Source organism: Glycine soja, chromosome 3, assembly GCF_004193775.1.
Source record: "Glycine soja cultivar W05 chromosome 3, ASM419377v2, whole genome shotgun sequence".
In the NCBI taxonomy this organism is placed as follows: domain Eukaryota; kingdom Viridiplantae; phylum Streptophyta; class Magnoliopsida; order Fabales; family Fabaceae; genus Glycine; species Glycine soja.
The window spans coordinates 42023096-42041230 of record NC_041004.1 but is presented as its reverse complement, the minus strand read 5'-3'; the positions used below and the strand labels follow the sequence as shown (position 1 = coordinate 42041230).

General features: G+C 31.4%; 2 protein-coding genes across 3 annotated transcripts; both read right to left on the bottom strand.

Annotated features, from left to right (window-relative positions):
* Window positions 1-2724: 2724 nt before the first annotated feature.
* LOC114407170 lies at window positions 2725-4551 on the bottom strand. 2 transcript variants are annotated; one of them, XM_028370172.1, is made up of 2 exons: window positions 4452-4551; window positions 2725-4257 (listed from the first exon to the last, which is right to left on the bottom strand). In XM_028370172.1, the coding sequence occupies exon 2, from the start codon at window positions 3946-3948 to the stop codon at window positions 3022-3024; it is 927 nt and encodes a 308-aa protein (XP_028225973.1). In that variant the 5' UTR covers window positions 3949-4257; window positions 4452-4551; the 3' UTR covers window positions 2725-3021. The 2 variants fall into 2 exon arrangements, with proteins under 2 accessions (XP_028225973.1, XP_028225974.1); XM_028370173.1 differs by lacking the exon at window positions 4452-4551 and adding an exon at window positions 4350-4438.
* Window positions 4552-15920: 11369 nt separating this feature from the next.
* Window positions 15921-18135, bottom strand: LOC114407168 (PAN domain-containing protein At5g03700-like). The gene has a single exon (XM_028370169.1). The coding sequence runs from the start codon at window positions 17971-17973 to the stop codon at window positions 16480-16482; it is 1494 nt and encodes a 497-aa protein (XP_028225970.1). The 5' UTR covers window positions 17974-18135; the 3' UTR covers window positions 15921-16479.

The following is an 18135-nucleotide window of genomic DNA, read 5'->3' as shown; positions in this document are numbered from 1 at the left end:
TCCCTTCTTTCTCGTTGCATTTTTTTACGGTGAAGAAAAGATTATAAAAAAATACAGCACGATAAAACAGTCAAATAAAGAGTATATTTAACGAGTTAATTAAAAAACTTATTTAATTATTTGATAAATATATTTTTGTAAAATAATTTTTAATATTTTTTTAAACATTATTTGAAATAATGTTTTTAACATGTTATTTTTTAGCTTATATATTTTTTACTCTCTTTTTATACTTACAATATTTATTTAATTTTTCATTATCTTTTTAAATATATTTTTTATATTTTTCAAGTTAATTCAATAATTAATTTTACTAAACACATTTAATAAGTCAATTTAAAAGTTTTTAGCTTTTAAATACTAATTAATTTTTGAATTTTTAGTTAGCATGCAACTAATTTCCGGTTTCAGTTAGTTTTGGCATAGCTAAACAAATTGTCATAGAAATTTTTTTTGGCATAAACGTACTTATTTTTATTAGTTGAAACAAAGTCAATTTTTAAGTAAAAATTATAATTAAGTCTAAATTTTTTTACATTGAATTAATAGAAATTATATTTTGTGTGGCTTTTAATAAGTATTTCGTAATTAGATGGTAAAATAAAAAAAGTTACACCGTAATTTTTTTATTCTTTTTTGCAAATTCTTTAACAGATTCCCATTTAAAATAATGAACGCTGGACTCAATTATCATCGCAAGATTCGTAACTAACTTTCAAGAATAATTTTTGAGATAATAAAGGATAATATAGAACATTGAAAGAAGTCAGATGCTTATTCATTATTGTATATTAATAATAGTAAATAAAAGAATCTGCCTCTTAAAACATATGGATAAAATTATATATCACTTTCTGTTTTGTAATACAAAATTGTCATCGTTTTCGAAAAAAACAATTTTTTTACCCACAAAATCAATTGTTTTATAGATTTGTGCTAAGTACTATACTAATTATACACGAAACATGTGAAAACTTTTGTTGTTAAGGAAGATTAGGTTGACCAATTGTTATTAGGGATGATAATGAGTGATATAACAATGCTTATACGCAAAAATTGTTCTAGATAGGATAATTAGTGACTTAATTGATATGGGTCAAATATGGGTACTTACCTACAAATTTTAAGGTATGTGAGTATTTTTTTTTTTAACAACAGCATGTATCTTAATGTTCAACGTTATGTATAATGAAAAAAATCATAAAATTTTAAATGTGATTAAGGTTCAGATTGAAAATTAATTTCGTAATCAATTTAAAGGATCAAATCTTATAAAAATATCTTAAAACTTGACTGATGAATTAAAGACTCTAATAACAGCGGTTAAAAAAGATTTTAAACTTTTTCATTTTCTCCTCAAAACACACAACCATGTTGTAGGACTAATCTAAAATGTTTTTTTCTTAACATTTGGGGACTATTTAACATCCTTTTTAACACTTAAAAAATTACTATAAAATTTTTATAATCATTAAAGAAAGAGAATAATAGTTCAAATATAAAATTGAGATTTTATTCAATTGATGAAAACAGAAATTAGAGGGTGGCAACTGACAAGTATCGGGCAACGCATGGATGTTAGGTTGAAGGTTTGGTTGGGTTTGGACTTTTAGACTTTTTTCAAGTTAAAAAGACGTAGGACCTTCCTTTCTCTGTCTGCAATTGCAGTTCACGATCTTGCTTCCTGCTCCAAAAATTGTTTCCTACACCCTTTTTTGAATTTGTGAATCTAGAAACTAGTTTTGCATTCTGGATTGGCTACACTTTTTACAATACAGATTGGTCAATCCTAAAGTTATAAAACACATTCCAAAAAGATGCAGGAAAGCAATTTTGGGTTACAAAAAGTAACACCCTTGATTATTTAATTAACCAAATCGGTTTTCATCCACTTCCAGTTGGACCATTTTAAAAGGCCAGTATTGGAGGACAACAACATCATGGAAATTGCTATTCTGATCCCCAAATTTTCTATTTTCATCCTACCTACACACGTGCTTTAAATTTTGTTTTTCAAAAATACCATTTTCACGGAAACACAATTTTATTTAAAAATCACACAATGAAAATGTGTTTATGTTATGTAAGAAGAGGTGAAAAAAATAGACAACAGAAACATGATTTCATTGTGATTTTGTTAAAAAAAATCACATTTATGTTGATCAAATACATAAAAAAAATAAAATTCCATTGTGTAAAGTATATAATGAAAACATATTTTTATTGTGTATTTTTTGCACACTCTCATATACACAACGAAAATACGTTTTTATTTTATTTAATTTTTACAAATGAAATTGTAATTAATTGTAGATATAAGTTTCTTTTTTTAAACTAATCAAATTAATGATGATATAAATTATAATTTAAAAAAATAGGAAAAGAGAGAAAGTGAGGTGCTGGAAAGTGAGGAGTGAGGGAATCGGAGAAGAGGAAGAGGGTGGAGGAAAATAAGAAAGGATAAGAGTGTCTTTTTCTATGTTTTTGAAATAGTAAGGGGGACGAGAAACGGGGATGAGAATAGCAATCCCCCAACATCAGACCTCTCAATGAACCTGCTTTGTAGTGTTACTCAACTCTTGCCAGTAATTCTCTCTTATTCTAATAAAGTTTATTACACTGAACAAACACGAATCAATTAATTAAGATTGGATGGTAAAAGAATGCAAAAATTGCAAAGAATCACCTAAACTTGTTTAGAACCACAATTTGTACATCTAGAGATAGATATTTACTGTCATATTTGGATAAAAGGTGAGAATATGTTTCTGACAATTTTAATACATATCTCAGCCGAACAATGTTTCGTGCAAGAAAAATAAAAATACTTCAACGATACAAATAATTAATATAATCTATAAACTTTCATCTATTCTGGTTCAAAGGGTCACGATTACATGACCACTAACCAAATATCATCGACAGATACTAAGATTAAGAAGAAGAAGAAAAATATAAACAGGTGTCAGTTTTTTCAATCCTATAAAATCCAGATGAATTAAAAGTGAAAAAAAGATTGAATCAGTCATTGTTCTTACAGGCACAAATCAACAAAGAGAAACCAATTTTGTCCTGTTCCTTGTGCGCGTGCAAACTCTTCTCCTCCAACCATAATCTACTATCGAGGCCACTCCTTGTCCTGAACATGAACACTGCAGATGAAGCAGAATTCGAATTGAAAAGCCAATCGTGCACGTCCCACATCATATCCACGACCAAACCATCGACAAAAATAGTTTGGTTCCCACGAAAGTTCCACCTCAGCCTCTTAACCTGGAAAATTGTCTTCTTGTCCACGCACACGGACAACACGTGACCCTTCTTCGCCTCTCCCCCCTCGACCACCTCCGCGCCGCACTTTATCAATATCTCGTGAGATATTCCCGTCTCCGAGAATTTCGCCTTCGTCGCGTAAACCGCGGTGCCGGAAAACGTCTCGCTCCGTGAAACCAACGAGAAATTCGCTTCTTTTGCGTCCAGGTTTGATAACAATTCTTCAATTAAAGAATTTTTGTCGCCAAGGCGTAGGCCCAGTTCGGAGTTCACCAAAACGACTACGTAAAACGCACCAACGGGTTCTGGTCCTTCCTCGTACTTTGCATCGGAGAGATCCCACAGGACTTGGACTTTGAAATTTTGGGATTGGAGTGTTTCGTTGCCTTTGATTTTTCTCAATTGTCTTGCGTTGGATTTAGAGGGAGAAAGAGAGTGTTCGGAATTGGTGATGGTTATGGTGAAGCCTTGGCCCAAGAGTTTCTTGGACCAAGTAAGCGTAATAAAGAGTTGTTTTTGCGTTTCGATGAGGGTGAGTTTGTACATGCAGGTTACAGAATCTCTGGTGGAAGGGTGAAGTTTTGGACCGAGATAGGCCTGGGTTGAAGGCCTTGAGCAATATGAATCAGACACTCTAATTGCATGTTCGTTGTAACAAGATGCTATGCTTCTCATTATAATTATTAAAAAGTAAAGAAAGGTTCTACCTTTGGGGTTCAAAAATAAACCGACATGAAAAAATGAAAAGGATCAAGACAATTTTGTAATGAAAGAAGAAAAGAAAGTAAGGTCGCTGGTTACGCTTGTGCTTGCATATGATGGAAGGAATAGAAAGAATTAGCTAGCACCGTCTGTGTGTGTGTGTGTGTGAGAGAGAGAGAGAGACAGCGAAGGATTGAATTTGAAGGTAACAAAAGACAAGGGGCAGTTTCTCTTCCTGGGATTTTCCATGTGTGAAATGTCCTTTCTGTTTTTCTGGCATGCCTGTGGAGTGAAACATTAGTAAGACAAAATGTAATGCAAGAAAACGAAATGCATATGATTCTCGGTTCTGCATTCAATACCATAATTCTAACCTTTAAAATTAATTAAAAATTTGCTTCTAGTACCAGTATAGGGGATGAAAATTGAAAACTACTAAAACAAATGAAATGACTACTGTATCTTAAATTGCTTACGTTACGTTAAGCTTCTCTTGCCATCACTCAATGTAATTAAATTGTGATTAGTTATGGTTTGACCCTATATATTATAATTAAAAACATTGTCAATTGTATTTCCGTGTTAATTATGGGTTTGATAGCAAATATATATAAGTCATAAGGCATTGAATAGTATGCAATTTTGGTTAGGCTTGTGGGTTAGTTCGAAAAGCAAGGTGTTGTTAACTTGTTATAGGTTCAAGGAGGGTATTTTCATTTGCTTGATACCTTGATAAGTGTTGACATGTGGGTTGGGATGACTATGACTATGACAGACACAGTAACAAGATAACGAAGCTGACGGGGAAATGGAGACGAAAATGCAAGGATGAGAGTGATAGTGTACCCCACGAATTAAAGTCAGGCTTGAGATTCACCTACTTATTAAACTGAAGACAAAATATGATTGGAAGTTTTGCTTTAACCTTCTTTTTTTTTTCTTATTAGTTATTGCTATAAATTACAGAAGCTTTATCCTTTCCGTTTTTAAAAATAGGGACAAAGAAAAACGAGGTTGGATACCCAAATTGAAGTTTTTGTATACTTGCTTTCATAGTGCTTGTTAAAAGGGACTTTTTCAGTTACGTGGGAAGCACAAATTCAACTTGCTCATTAAGGGAAGTTTAAAGGTCTAATTTAAGTAACTATGTTTTCAGTTTTTTTTTTTCTCGCTAGCACTTCCCCATCAACTAGTATATGAAGTCGTTTATTAAGTGAAGGTTTTGGGTAGGCATATTGAGTAATTACGCCTTCAGTTTTTCACTCTCCGATTACGTAGGGAATGGATGGGCCTATATATTGCGTGGTGTATTGGATAGAAATAATTAAAAAAAAGTTGCTTAGGATAGGAGTTTGAAAAAAATTTCATGTTCATGGACCAAATGAAAAAGAAATTTAATGTCTCGGGATGCATCTGATTGCGACCACATTGACAGCCTATAAAGAGAAAGCCGACAGTAAACAAAATTAAATTCAATGATAGATAAATTAATAAATAATAATATAATTTACTTGTTTAAAGTGACAGTAGTTTTAGGTGACTTAGCTTCGTAGCCAAGAAAAGTTTCATGGACAAACCTATTGATTTGTGTCACACATGAATACGATTATGCACCCATAGTTTTTTACTTGAAGAGATGACCACAATAATTTTTGTTACTTGTGTACGCTGGGGGAAATCATTCAGATTTCAGACAAGCAATTGAAAGTTGAAAAATATCACGATGGTACACAGCCAACATCATCCTTTCATGAGGGAACAACACAGATTCACAAATCTGAATTTATTAATTTTACTCGAGAATGTCTTGCATACGGCTAAATAAAATCTCTGTTTTCTAGGCCCAGCAGAGAATTATTCTTCACACATCTTGTGTCATTGTATAGGGAAGTCGCTTAATTGTTCCTATTTAATGAATACATTATTGGTGTGTTTGAATCTCTCTCTATGTGTTCCAGTGCATGTAAATGGAACAAAATGCCTCTTCTACACAAATATTTTTTTAAACAAACGGAAAAACCGGCATGATCATTCATCCCAGTTTGTACCCAATAGAGAAAAACAATACTTGAGTAAAATGATGAATTGAGAAATGAGAATTTACTTTTATGAAGATTGAAGAGTAACCTATTATGCCCTGTAATTCAGCTCAAAACATATGCTAGCTGGCTGCGTTAAATTAATAGAGTCGTCGCCCCAAAAAAATAACCACTAAAGGCTACATAAAAGGAAGCTATAGTAGAGTGAGTAATATTAGGGTCTATTTAGTTTAAAGTTGGGTAAAAATATTGATTTCAAAAAATTATTTTAAACTGCTCAACCAAATTGGAATGTATATTTAAATTAGTCTGAATTATTAATTTAGATTACAGTTAATTCTTGACGCTGAAAGGGATTGTATGTGACCATTCCTGAAGGAGGAGCATCTTTATTCACATATCTTAATTATTTTCAGCTTAATACATTGTTTTTTTATTTGACAGAAAGCTTAATACGGTGATTACAACTTCCAAACTAACAACAATGGAAGTACATTTCATAAATATATGCAGCTGGGCAATCCGACAAACGTAGTTCCTGAGAAGAGGGGACCATAAGTGAAAAATATAAATATAATGTTATTTCTATTTAAAGTTATAACCATGATTTATATAATGAGAGAAATAAAAGGAAGGAAAAAATTTGTAATAAATTGGTTGATAAGATGGAAAGAAATTTATTCAAAACAATAATCCTAATATAATACGTATCATTTTCTGTTTGATTTTCTTCGCTTTTTAGTTGATATTGTAGTTATTATTATTATTGCAATATTAATGATGATGATTTTATGTTATATTATTAATTAAATGCAATTATATATTAATTATCTTTTTTTACTTATATATAAGAAGATTTTCTGCGTCAGCTGATTTTGCTAACTTTTTGGGGGATGATCAAGTTGCTATACATGCAACTTTAAAGGCTGGGGTATAAACAAACACACGGGAGTATCGCTAACATTTTCCCTTGTAACTTTGTACATGCGAAAGGTACTCCTTATACCTTATAAGCAAAATTTTCTTTTTGCCCTGATTAAAATAAAGTACTAGTATTTGTTATAAAAAAAAAAAAAAGAGAGTACTAGTACAGCGTAACAGTCATGAATTACATATTCTCTAAAAAAAATTATATATATATATATATATATATATATATATATGTATTATATTTATAAATTATTTTGATATATGTGCAAAGACACACGATCCATGCCAGTACAAGTGACATACATATTAGTAAAGGAAAAAAATTAATTGTAAAAAAAGTGTTATAAAAATTTTAAGCAAGAATAATTGCAAAATACAAAGTATGGTAAGAAATGATACTTGAATTTGAATTGGGCAAATGATATTTTTAATTCTTTATCTTACGTTTTTTTTAATTTGATTTTTTGTCTTTTAAAATTTTTATTTTAATATTTTATATTTTTTAAAAAATCAAAATGATTCTTTTATCTATTTTGAATTATTATTAATAATAATTTAAAAATTTTAACAATTAAAAGTTGTCACAAAATATAATATTTTTTATTCGTCTTCCGTCCCCTTCCTCCTCCGTGTTCTTCACCTCCAAGAAGGTAGCAATTGATCTGTGCCTGAACATGGTGGAACGTCACTACGCTCCAACGCATGTACAAGTAACTATTGTCTTAACAACTTTCCACCAAATCCAGAACTTTCCGCAAAGCCTCTTTGAGAACGGTTCCTTTGTTGTCGGCAGCTGCGCCAACTCCGTCGATTTCAGTGCCTAACTCCCTATCATCCTCAGCTGCACTGCCATGCGCTCGCAGTTCTTCAAGTGCGCTCTTGCGTTGTGCGTCGTCGTTACCACCGTGTTCGCCATGCTCAATGCATTCAACCCAGCAACCGTGTTCTCCATTTTCAATAGTGCAACCTGCGCGAGAATGAATGGTGGAAAATAAAAACCCAATTTCAGATCTAAACTTATTGTGATAGGTGCACTTCAATTAGGAACCAATCTAATTTCGACCCTGCCTCCCAAATTGTATATCCGAATCACTGCGACGGATAAGGGGCTACCAATTTTGATTTGTCCGTTGAAGAACCAAAGGAGGAAGGAGAGGAAGATTAAGAAGGAGGTAAAAAATGTTACATTTTGTGACATTTTTTAGCTATTCAAAATAACATTTTAAGATACCGAGACACTTTGAGAGGAACACAACTCTTCCAATTTTTTTAAAGAATGGGCTCCTTAATAGTAACATTTTGGGATGGCTTATAAAAAAACATTTTGGGATGGAAAAAAAATTATAGGTTGACTTAAACTGTAAAAATGCCAGAAAAAATATCTTTCCATACCCATTGATCTAGTAAACCTCTACCAAAATAAAACAATCAACCAATAACTCTTCTTCCACAAAAAAAAAAAAAAAAATCAATTGTCCTCCTTAAAAGAAATGATACATGGTAGTTCCAATTCAAATGTAATGTGAGAATCAAACATATTCTTATTTTTAACTTTGAGCATTTATAATACATAATTATTTAAATGAGTTATTTATTTTTAATTTGTAAGTCTTATATTATCATATAGATTTAAAAATTTTACACAAAAGTTTACTATAATATTAAAGTTAATAGAGTAGGTGTTTTATTTGAATCACATTAAATTTTATAATTTTAAAAAATGAGTTTTTAATTGATAAGGACGAATTAAGTAACATTTGTTTATATAAGTAACTCACTTAAGCAACGTTCAAATCATATGCTTCAATGATAAAAACTTGTTAAACAATATTACTTAATTTTAAATAACTCATGAAGTATTACCATTGGAGATTCTATTATTTGCACACACTTTTTCTTAATTATTTGAGTTTATTTACCTGTTAGCCTTTGTATGCATGAAGTGATGAAGATACATATGGGACCAAATAGTAATCTAATATAATCTAATAGATCTATGTAAAAGAATAATCCATTGAAAAGTTTAAAATGAACATCTTATAGTATTGACATTTGACTTAGTAACAGATAAAGTTGTAATTTTAATAGATTGGGTTTATGTGCAATTATAAATTAAGGGTGTGTGGCGCAAGGATAAAGTTGTGTTGCCTTTTGACAAAATAGCCTTTTTTATTTGATTGTGGGAAAAGCTTAAAAAATAAAGTGAAAAGAATACTATTCAATGTAATGAGAAATGTCTAACATGGATATGTGTGGACCAACATGTATAGTTGTTCATGTTTTTTTGTCAGCCATTGATTGAAGGTGAACCACCAGCATAATTATAAAATTGGACATCTTATATTATTGACATTTGGCAAGAAAATGAGCAAATTTGTAATAAAATTTAGGTTCCCCTCCTGAGATTCTAAAGCCTTCCCCACCAAAAGGATTCTTTAGGCTTTCCCTTTCTTTTTCTTGTTACTTAGTTTAAGATGGAAGACCAAAAGGTTCATGCAATTGTTCTTCCACCCTTCATAGTCAAAGTGCTTTGACGAAGTTATCATCTTGGCGACTTGATTCATACATCAATCATAAAAATGGAAGAAGCATTGAAGAGTTTGACCTCTTACCTTCATTTGATAAATAAGAAATTTTGAAGCCATCAAAGGACTTGCATGTTCAAAACCAGGTATTGTTTTCTAATATTTATCTTTTTTATGATGATTGATAATTATTGTATAATTTTAATTTATATTTTATTGATTTGTACTAGATGTCTGATAACGGTTCAAAATACTCTGATTTTTCTACTCAGCTAGTCATTGAAGGTGAAATTGATAATGAAATATTTTCTTTTACCATGGTATTTTATTTTTTATTACATTACATGAGTTTGTTGTTGATATTCTTTGTTTGGTCCTGTCAACCGCAAAAAACATAAGTCAATCAATGAAACTCCTCTACACATATTTAATGGTTAAATTCTCTGTTTTTTCTCACATATTTAATCTCTTATTAGACCATCAAAGAAATTTTTTTACTATTTTGATGATCAAATTTTATTACATAATCAAAATTTTGAGCAACTAATTTAGTAAGAAGCTTATACTCTTAATATGTATTTAGACTCATCTTAAGGAAAGGATAAGTGGATTCAAGTAAAACTAATATGATTATCTTCTGAATCTTTTATATGATCTAGACATATAAAAAAACCTAAATGCGTTGGTCACAAATTCGAAACCATTCATGCTAATTTTTCTTATATTGTGGTTTGATGTCTTTAAGATTAATAGATATTAGTTAACAAAAACTATTATTTGTGATTATATATTGCAATGTGTTAATATTATCTTAAATCTAAATTTCATTTTTTGGATTGGCGCATGAGTTTTGTATTAGATTCTGTTGTAACAATTAATTAATTTAAAATATGCCCTTTTATGAAAGAAAAATTATAGTCATACAATAAAGGTTTTTATTTTTTGGGCTTCATTCTATATGATGATAATTTTTATTTGATTTTCATTCATCTTTTTAGTCTATAGAAAAAATTATGATCCTGTAAAAGTTAGATTTAATGTTATTAAGTGTTGAAAAATTTATATTATCATTCAATTAAGTGCTGAAAATTTATATCATCAACGTTTAATTTTTTTTTCTTTGAAACTTAGGTATGACTTCGAAACACATCTTGAAGGAGTTTGCAAAAGGATCCTCCTATGTCATGCAGGTGAGCTTCTCGATCCCTTTCTCTATTTTTTTTTCTTCTTTTTTGTTGGTTGTATGAAAAATAAGAATTGAAGGAGTTTTTGTTTTTATCTTTAAATAAATTTCAAAGGATAAAAATCACATCTTGGAGATTTGTTTTCTTCTTTTTGTGGATGTGTTTTGTGCCTATGTAATTTTTGTTTGTTTTAATTATCTATTTTCCTTAGCATTTTTTGATGTTGTGTTTCCAATGTTATTTTTTTTTTCATCTTAACATATTATGATATAAGAAATGAAACCTTAAGCCAATTGAGCCTTTTTTTAATCTAATTACTTTCTTTATTAAAACATCGTGACTGGTATGTGATTAAGGTATTCCTATGTTATTGTTACAAGATTAAGTTATTCCTATCTCAAGTTACTTTATTAACTTTGCTCATTTTGGGACAAGGAAAAAAGGAACTACTTGAAGACACTTATTTGAAAAAGGGAATATAAATAGTATTTAAACAAGAATTGACTAGCTCACAATAGTTATCAGATTTAAAGATTAAGAGAAAATTTTTAAGAGAATGAAGAATCATTGTGAATAGATAGAGAATTATACTATGTTCTATGAGTGATTTTTATAAAAGGCTATGAGTGAGATTGTGTGTATTGATACAAGGAGAATAAATGGGTGTCCTGTGTGTGAATTGTAGTTGTGCACTGTATGTGTTTGTTGTGATTGAGTGGATTCAATGAGAAAAGATGGTTATTGTATATGCTTTCTATTTTTGTCATTTTATATCTCATTATGAGTGTGTGTCAATTGTTATTGTAAGAGAAAAAATGACTTTAAGAATAGGAGGAGAAAGATGAATCATGATCTCATGAATTATGTCCATTTATTTTACTTTTGTGATTTTAATTATATTTTTTTAGATCCATAAAACTAATATTATTTCTTGCTACTGTAAGAAAAAAAAATGTCTCTGAGAATAGGAGAAAGATGAATCATCATTTGACTGATAAATTATGCCATTTTCTTTTACTTTTATGATTTTAGTTATATTTTTTTAAGATCTAGAACAACCAATATTATTGTTTTCAAGCTAAGAAATGAGGTAATGGCTTTCAATTGATTGGTCATTCTAAATTTGACTTTTTTGCCCAACATTTTTTATGGAATGCTACTGCAACAAAGAAGAAAGTTTTCTTTTCATGACTATGCAGAAATTAAAATTGTGTGCTTTGGGTAAGATTTTTTTAAAAAATTGAACTTATCCTCACTTATTTTGTTATTTCTTTTGATATGATATATGGTGTTTTTGTATGGGATTGAGTTAATGTTTGTTTCAACCTTGCAATGTTTAAGGTGATAAAAATCTTAATTTTTCATTTTGTCTTTCTTAGTTTAGTTCTCAGATTTCTATTTTCCTTAATTTTTCTCATATTTCTCATTTTTTATCAAACCAAACCTTGCTTTCTTCCTTTCATTTTGTTTCCTTTAAAGTTTCTTTGTTGAAATTTCTTCTTCATTTTCCCCAAAAAAAAAATCTCAACTTGGTTAGACTTGAACTTGGGGTTGCAGTCTTGGCTATCATAAGGAGATGAACAATCTCTTCTTTCGATTGATTTATTTTTTACCATACACTTTAAATCTTTTTTTTTTCCGGTTACAAGAATGGATGGGGTTCAATAAAACTACAGTGCGGTGCGGGTTTTGTTTGACGACGAATGAGAGTTCTTATATTCAGTGATTTTTGGTAACAAGTTATGTTCTATTTTTTGTGTTTTTTTTCTCTCAATAGACTTTTGTAAATAACATAGATATCTTAGGCTAAGAGAGTTGTTCTTCTTCTTTTCCATTTCTTTTCTTTTTTGTCTATCAAATTATTATTTGATTTACCTTCCAAAAAAAACAAATTATTATTTGATTTTGTTGCAAACTTCTATTGTGTATGCAACCAGTGTAGATGGTTCCCATGCTTCTAAAAATTAAAGATACAAAAGTGGTTCTTTTTTTTTCGGGTAAACAATTTGATTTTGCTATTGATTTTTCATGTGAGGTTTTCTAATGTATAAGTCTAGAATCATTTAATATAAAATTATTCTTGAAAGGGCTTTGAATTTTGAATGTTAGTTTCTTCTTTGAATTTATAAAAAAAAAAATATACCTAATAAGCAGGTACAATGTCTCATTTTTTATTACTTATGTGATTATCTAGGAAGTGAGTTTTCTTTTCTCTTTGGCCAACAACCAAAATGCTTAATATAATTTGATTAATTGGTTAATTAGGATACAAGAATTATAATGCATAATTGGGGTCATTTGAGTGTTCTTTTACTACCAATAAATTGCAGAAATCACTATGGAAAATAAACATTGTATACTTCAAATAGTGTTCTTTTACTAGCATTAAGGTTTAAAAATATAAATGCTCATATTGTACATCAATAATACTGTTTTGTATTATCTTGACTTTAACTCAGTTTCTTTATTGTTGGTTATGTCTATTTGAGTTAAAATTTAACGTCATGTATCACCAATGTCTTGGTTGGTGTTTTCATGAATAGATTATGCAATTCCTATTATACTTTGGTGCACTTTTGATTACATATTATAATGTTGTAAACAATGAAGTATAACCGTAAGTATATTTAAATTACATATTTACCTTCAAATTATTATCATTCATACTTCCATAAAAATTTTAATATACACTCTAACAAAAGTCTACCCTATTTTGTATTATTAATTTATCTCAAATTATAATTTTCTAACATTAAAAAAAATTACTTCTTAATCTGTTCACAATTTTGCTACTAAAATAAATAAAAAATAAAATACAGCGGAGCAACCGTGCATAAAGCACATTGTAAAGCATAAGCATGCTGCGCTGGATAAAAATGGAAAGAATATTCGTTTCTTTATATTGACATATTGTAGTACTTGCTAGTTAGTTGCTTCCTCTTAATAGAATCAGCTGATCGATCGAGAGCATTTATTCTTTACATGACATGTAGGTTTTATTGCTTCAAGATATGACATGCTGAAATACGTCTTCAAAGTTTAAACAAACAATGCAATGGAGCAATACGCCAGAAAGATTCTAGCAGCCACCTGACATCTTTCTCCCTCTCTGTATTTAGTATTTACATGCAAAATTTACTCAAATATAGACAGCAAAACTAATTATCTGTTAGAATAGGTTTATGTTTGAAGTACAAATATCTACAGGCATGTTGAGAAATATATGATGGGTACAACTGTACAAGTCTAATTAAATGTATTAGTGTTCACACCTATACCCACATATTTTTTAATATATTAAATTTTAAATATAAACTAAATTATCCATAAAATAATACAGATGAGTTAATGACTGATAAAAAAAATACAGATGACTTGATGATATATCTCGGAGCTAATGGTATTTGAACAAATAATCACAATGAAAAGGAAAGTTATCTACTAAATATATTTAGGTCCAGATGCAGGCATTTACCTGCACTGTCCCTTATCCCCAATTAATATATTCAATTTTTTTATATAAAAAAACTAATATTATACTTGTACAATACGCATGATAAATCTTGGAGAGTATAAGGGCCGTGGGTACAGTATTAATTCGTAACTTATGAATGGGTTGTTTCACAAATTTACTTATTATTTATTCAGTTCTAATTGTTTTATGCTATAATTAATTACTCTAATGTGCTGGAATATATTTAATTAATTTCTATTATTCTATGCTCTACAACCATGTTATAATGTCTTAAAAAAAGCATGCTATAATTTTTTAGTTGAGTTAGGCATTACATTTTTTAATTAATAATATTTTTTTAATTAATTTTATAGTTGTTTTTATTTTATTAAATTAGCAATTTTTTTGACTAATTTGTGAAGTTTCATTTAACTACTATGCAAGAAATGAGACCTAAGTATAAATAAGAACCGTTTTTTTATAGCAAAATAAGAGAGCAAGTATATAAGTACTTTATCTTTTCATGTACAAATTAGAAGTAGGAATAATATTTGTGTCATTACCAGTTTACCTCTATTCACTAGTGATAGAAAAAGCGTGCAAATAGTAAAAATACATGCTTAAAAATTATTATCATTATTTTTTGACAAAGATTTTGGTCTTTTTAAAATACAGGGGATAGAGGTATGCGCACAGAGACCCGGCTTTAATTATGCATGGATCAAGCGAAACTTAGATGGCTTCGGCCTTCGAGTGGGGTTTGCAAGGGAATTACTATCCTCGCCCAAATTGTTGCTATTTACACCACCATTAGATTTGAAAAAAAAATATTCTCAAAATATCCTTTTAACGGAAATAGATTTTTGTTGTGTAAAAAAGGTGCAAAAAAAAAATACACAATAAAAATATTTTTTTGTATACTTTATACAACACAAACATATTTCCATAATTTTTTGCACCTCCTTTTACATAACAAGATTGTATTTTTGTTTCCACCAAAAAAAAAAAAAGAATGTGTTTTCATTGTGTACTCCCTCCGAACCTAAATATAAGAACATTTAAGAACCAAACACATGAATTAAGGAATTTAGTTAAAAACATTTAATTCAAAAAATATTTCTAAAATACCTTTCACAGTAGTGCTTGTAAAATAAGAATAAATGATTCACGGGAAACAAGATTTTATCAAATGAAGGACATAATAGAAATACTATCATTAAATGAAATAAAAGTTAGTTAGTATTTACTTATACTTAGGTCCAAAATTATTTTTTTTATTGCTTATATTTAGGTCCAGAGTAGTACTTTTTAAACCCCTTTTTACCCAATTAAAATACATTTCTATTTTGTTCATTTTTTATGAAAAAATTTAATTAATTGCAATATTTTTTTTTAATTTTTTGAAATTAATAAATAAGTTTATTTTAATTATTTTGGAATTGATTATGACACAAATCATCTTAATGATGACACACATTACCTTTTATTGTGATAAAAATATGATTTTGTTTAATAGTGTAAACAAAATCCTATTTTCCGTTGTATATTACACAATTAAAATATGACCTTGTTGTACACTATTAAAGGGAATCATATTTCCGTTGTCATTAGTGGGGTGAAAAAAAAGTAACGATCAAAAGGGCATTTTTGGAATATAATTCTAACACCTGTGGGTAAAAGTAGCAATTGGGAGGGGGGTAATAGCAATTCCACAATAGATCAAATTTTCCAAAAGGCCCATTATAGTAATTGTTCAGAAGGATAATTAGCCATACTCCGTGGTAATAGCCTTTGTTTATGGGCAAGCGTCAGATAAATCATATTTACTTGCTTAGTTAAATCATATTTACTTGATAAATATAAAATGACATAAAACGAACATGGTAGACAAAATAAATTAAAAAATGGAAAAGAAGATTAAAATGGCCTTGGCTCCCCCAGAAATTTCAAAGAATGAATAAATTGGCCTTACTGTAGAGTATAAAAGATAAAGGCCGGAAGAGCATTACATTACGTTCATATCTGTGACTGTGAGCAAGCAAGGAGTTTTAACTAATGGAGCCTCACTTTCAAATGAAGCGGCGGCGGCAGTTTCAAGTCAAATTGAAATATAAAAAAGACACGTCCGACAAATGTTTATTTAGTTTAAGTTCAGTCTATGAAGCTGATTGACTTTACCATGCTATGATCATAACACTGTAGTGAAGTCATGTTTTTGAAACCGCCACTTGCGAGAGTTGCGCCCCTGGTTGGTGAGAAAACCAACACAATCCGGTACCTTTTCACCGGACCTCAACACCAACAGAAAACAAACATTAGATTAGATGGACCCCACCAATTGTCAACTAAGAGCACATGCGTCACCCCTTGCGTCATTCGTTGGCACTGTTACTATTGCTCATTTCAATGGATCTAAAACTTGCGGATTCGAGATTCTTATACGGGCCGGGCGAACCCCAATCCTCTTCCTTCACCCCTCTCTTCTTTTTCCATCTCGTCACGCAAAACCCGACCCCAATAATAATAACCCCAACCCCAACCAAAACCGTAACCACAACCCCAACCCGTATCCAAACCCGTTTCGTTCTTCGTTCCTCTTTCTTAACCTTGAAATAACCCACTTTTGACCCATCCCCGGTACCCAGCAAGGTCTGGATCGTATACTCCAACAAATAACAAAACCCGGTTTCGTTGCTATACAGCGCCCCCCAACAGCTACAGTTGTTCTGGCACAATCCCTCACACTCCGCCAGAGACGACGTCGTTACGTGCCTTAGTAGCTCCTTATGCGCTGCCTCCACTCCGGTTCTTCTTAGCACCCAGTAACTACTTTTTCCACCAATTCCTTCACTACTACACAAGTCTGCGTCTCCAGAAGAAGCATCATTAAAACACCCACCCGGTTCGAACCGGGTTCGGTTATCTAAACAGGAGCATCCTGACCCACCCGGCGTGCACAAACCGTACGAACCGCAGGAGCGGGGGAGCTCGCAGGCTTCAGTAATCGCCTGGTAGTTAAGCATCCACCTGGAACCGTCCCAGTAATAACCCTTCAGATTCCCGTCCGGTTCCAACCGCAGCAACAAAAACGACGACGTTAGTTGGAACGTGTTGAACTTTTGAACATCCGCGGGCTTCTCGTCGCTTGTCTGATACATCCCGAGGTAACCCTCCGGGTTGACTCGGGCGTAAATCGGTCCCTGCCCTTCCTTTACTTCCGCTTTTGCTCCCAGTGGCGTGCGTTTCCAATATAACGAGTCGTGGTTTTCGTATAGGCCCATGAAATCGTTGCCTAACCGCATAGAATAAATGCCGTTGGAGGACAAAAGAGTCATGTTGGAGGTGAAATTCTGGTCCTGGACGAGGGTATTTGCGGGAAAGTGAAAACTCTGCCACAAGGGAGTGCCGCCTTTGTCGTGAACTTGTAAATTGGAGGTGTTGAGGAGCACAACGCGGTCGCCGTTGTTTGTGGCGGTTGACCACGAAACGCGCGTTTCGGGGTCTGACAAAACAAGACTGCCGTTGAAGAAGAGGCGCGTGGTGTCGGACCAGGATGCTGCGTGGGTTGGGTTGGCCACCCAGAATGGCTCCGAGGATGCCACGTGGAGGACCGCCAGTGCCAGCTGGTTTTGGTTCACGCGGAGGAAGCCTAGAGAGAAGTTGCCACTATGGTCGCTCAGAACTGCCTGAAACGGCGTCGTTGAAGACTCTGCCGTCGCCGAGAAGCCTATGTGAAGCTCTTGTGGGATGGAAGTGGTTGTTGCGGTTTCGGAGCATGTCAAAGTATATAAAAAGAGAAAGGGAATAATCGCTAGAAATTGGGGGTGACGAGTTTGCAACATGTTGAGCATCACAGTTCTTCGCATAGCTATGGAAAGTGAGTTGATGAACGTGAGAGTAGACAGTGCCGTAGGAGATTTATAAGGTTAAGGCTCTGTATATATAAAATAAAATGTCATATATATATATATATATATATATATATATATATATATATAGTAGCATTAATTAAAGATTAAAGATGTTCG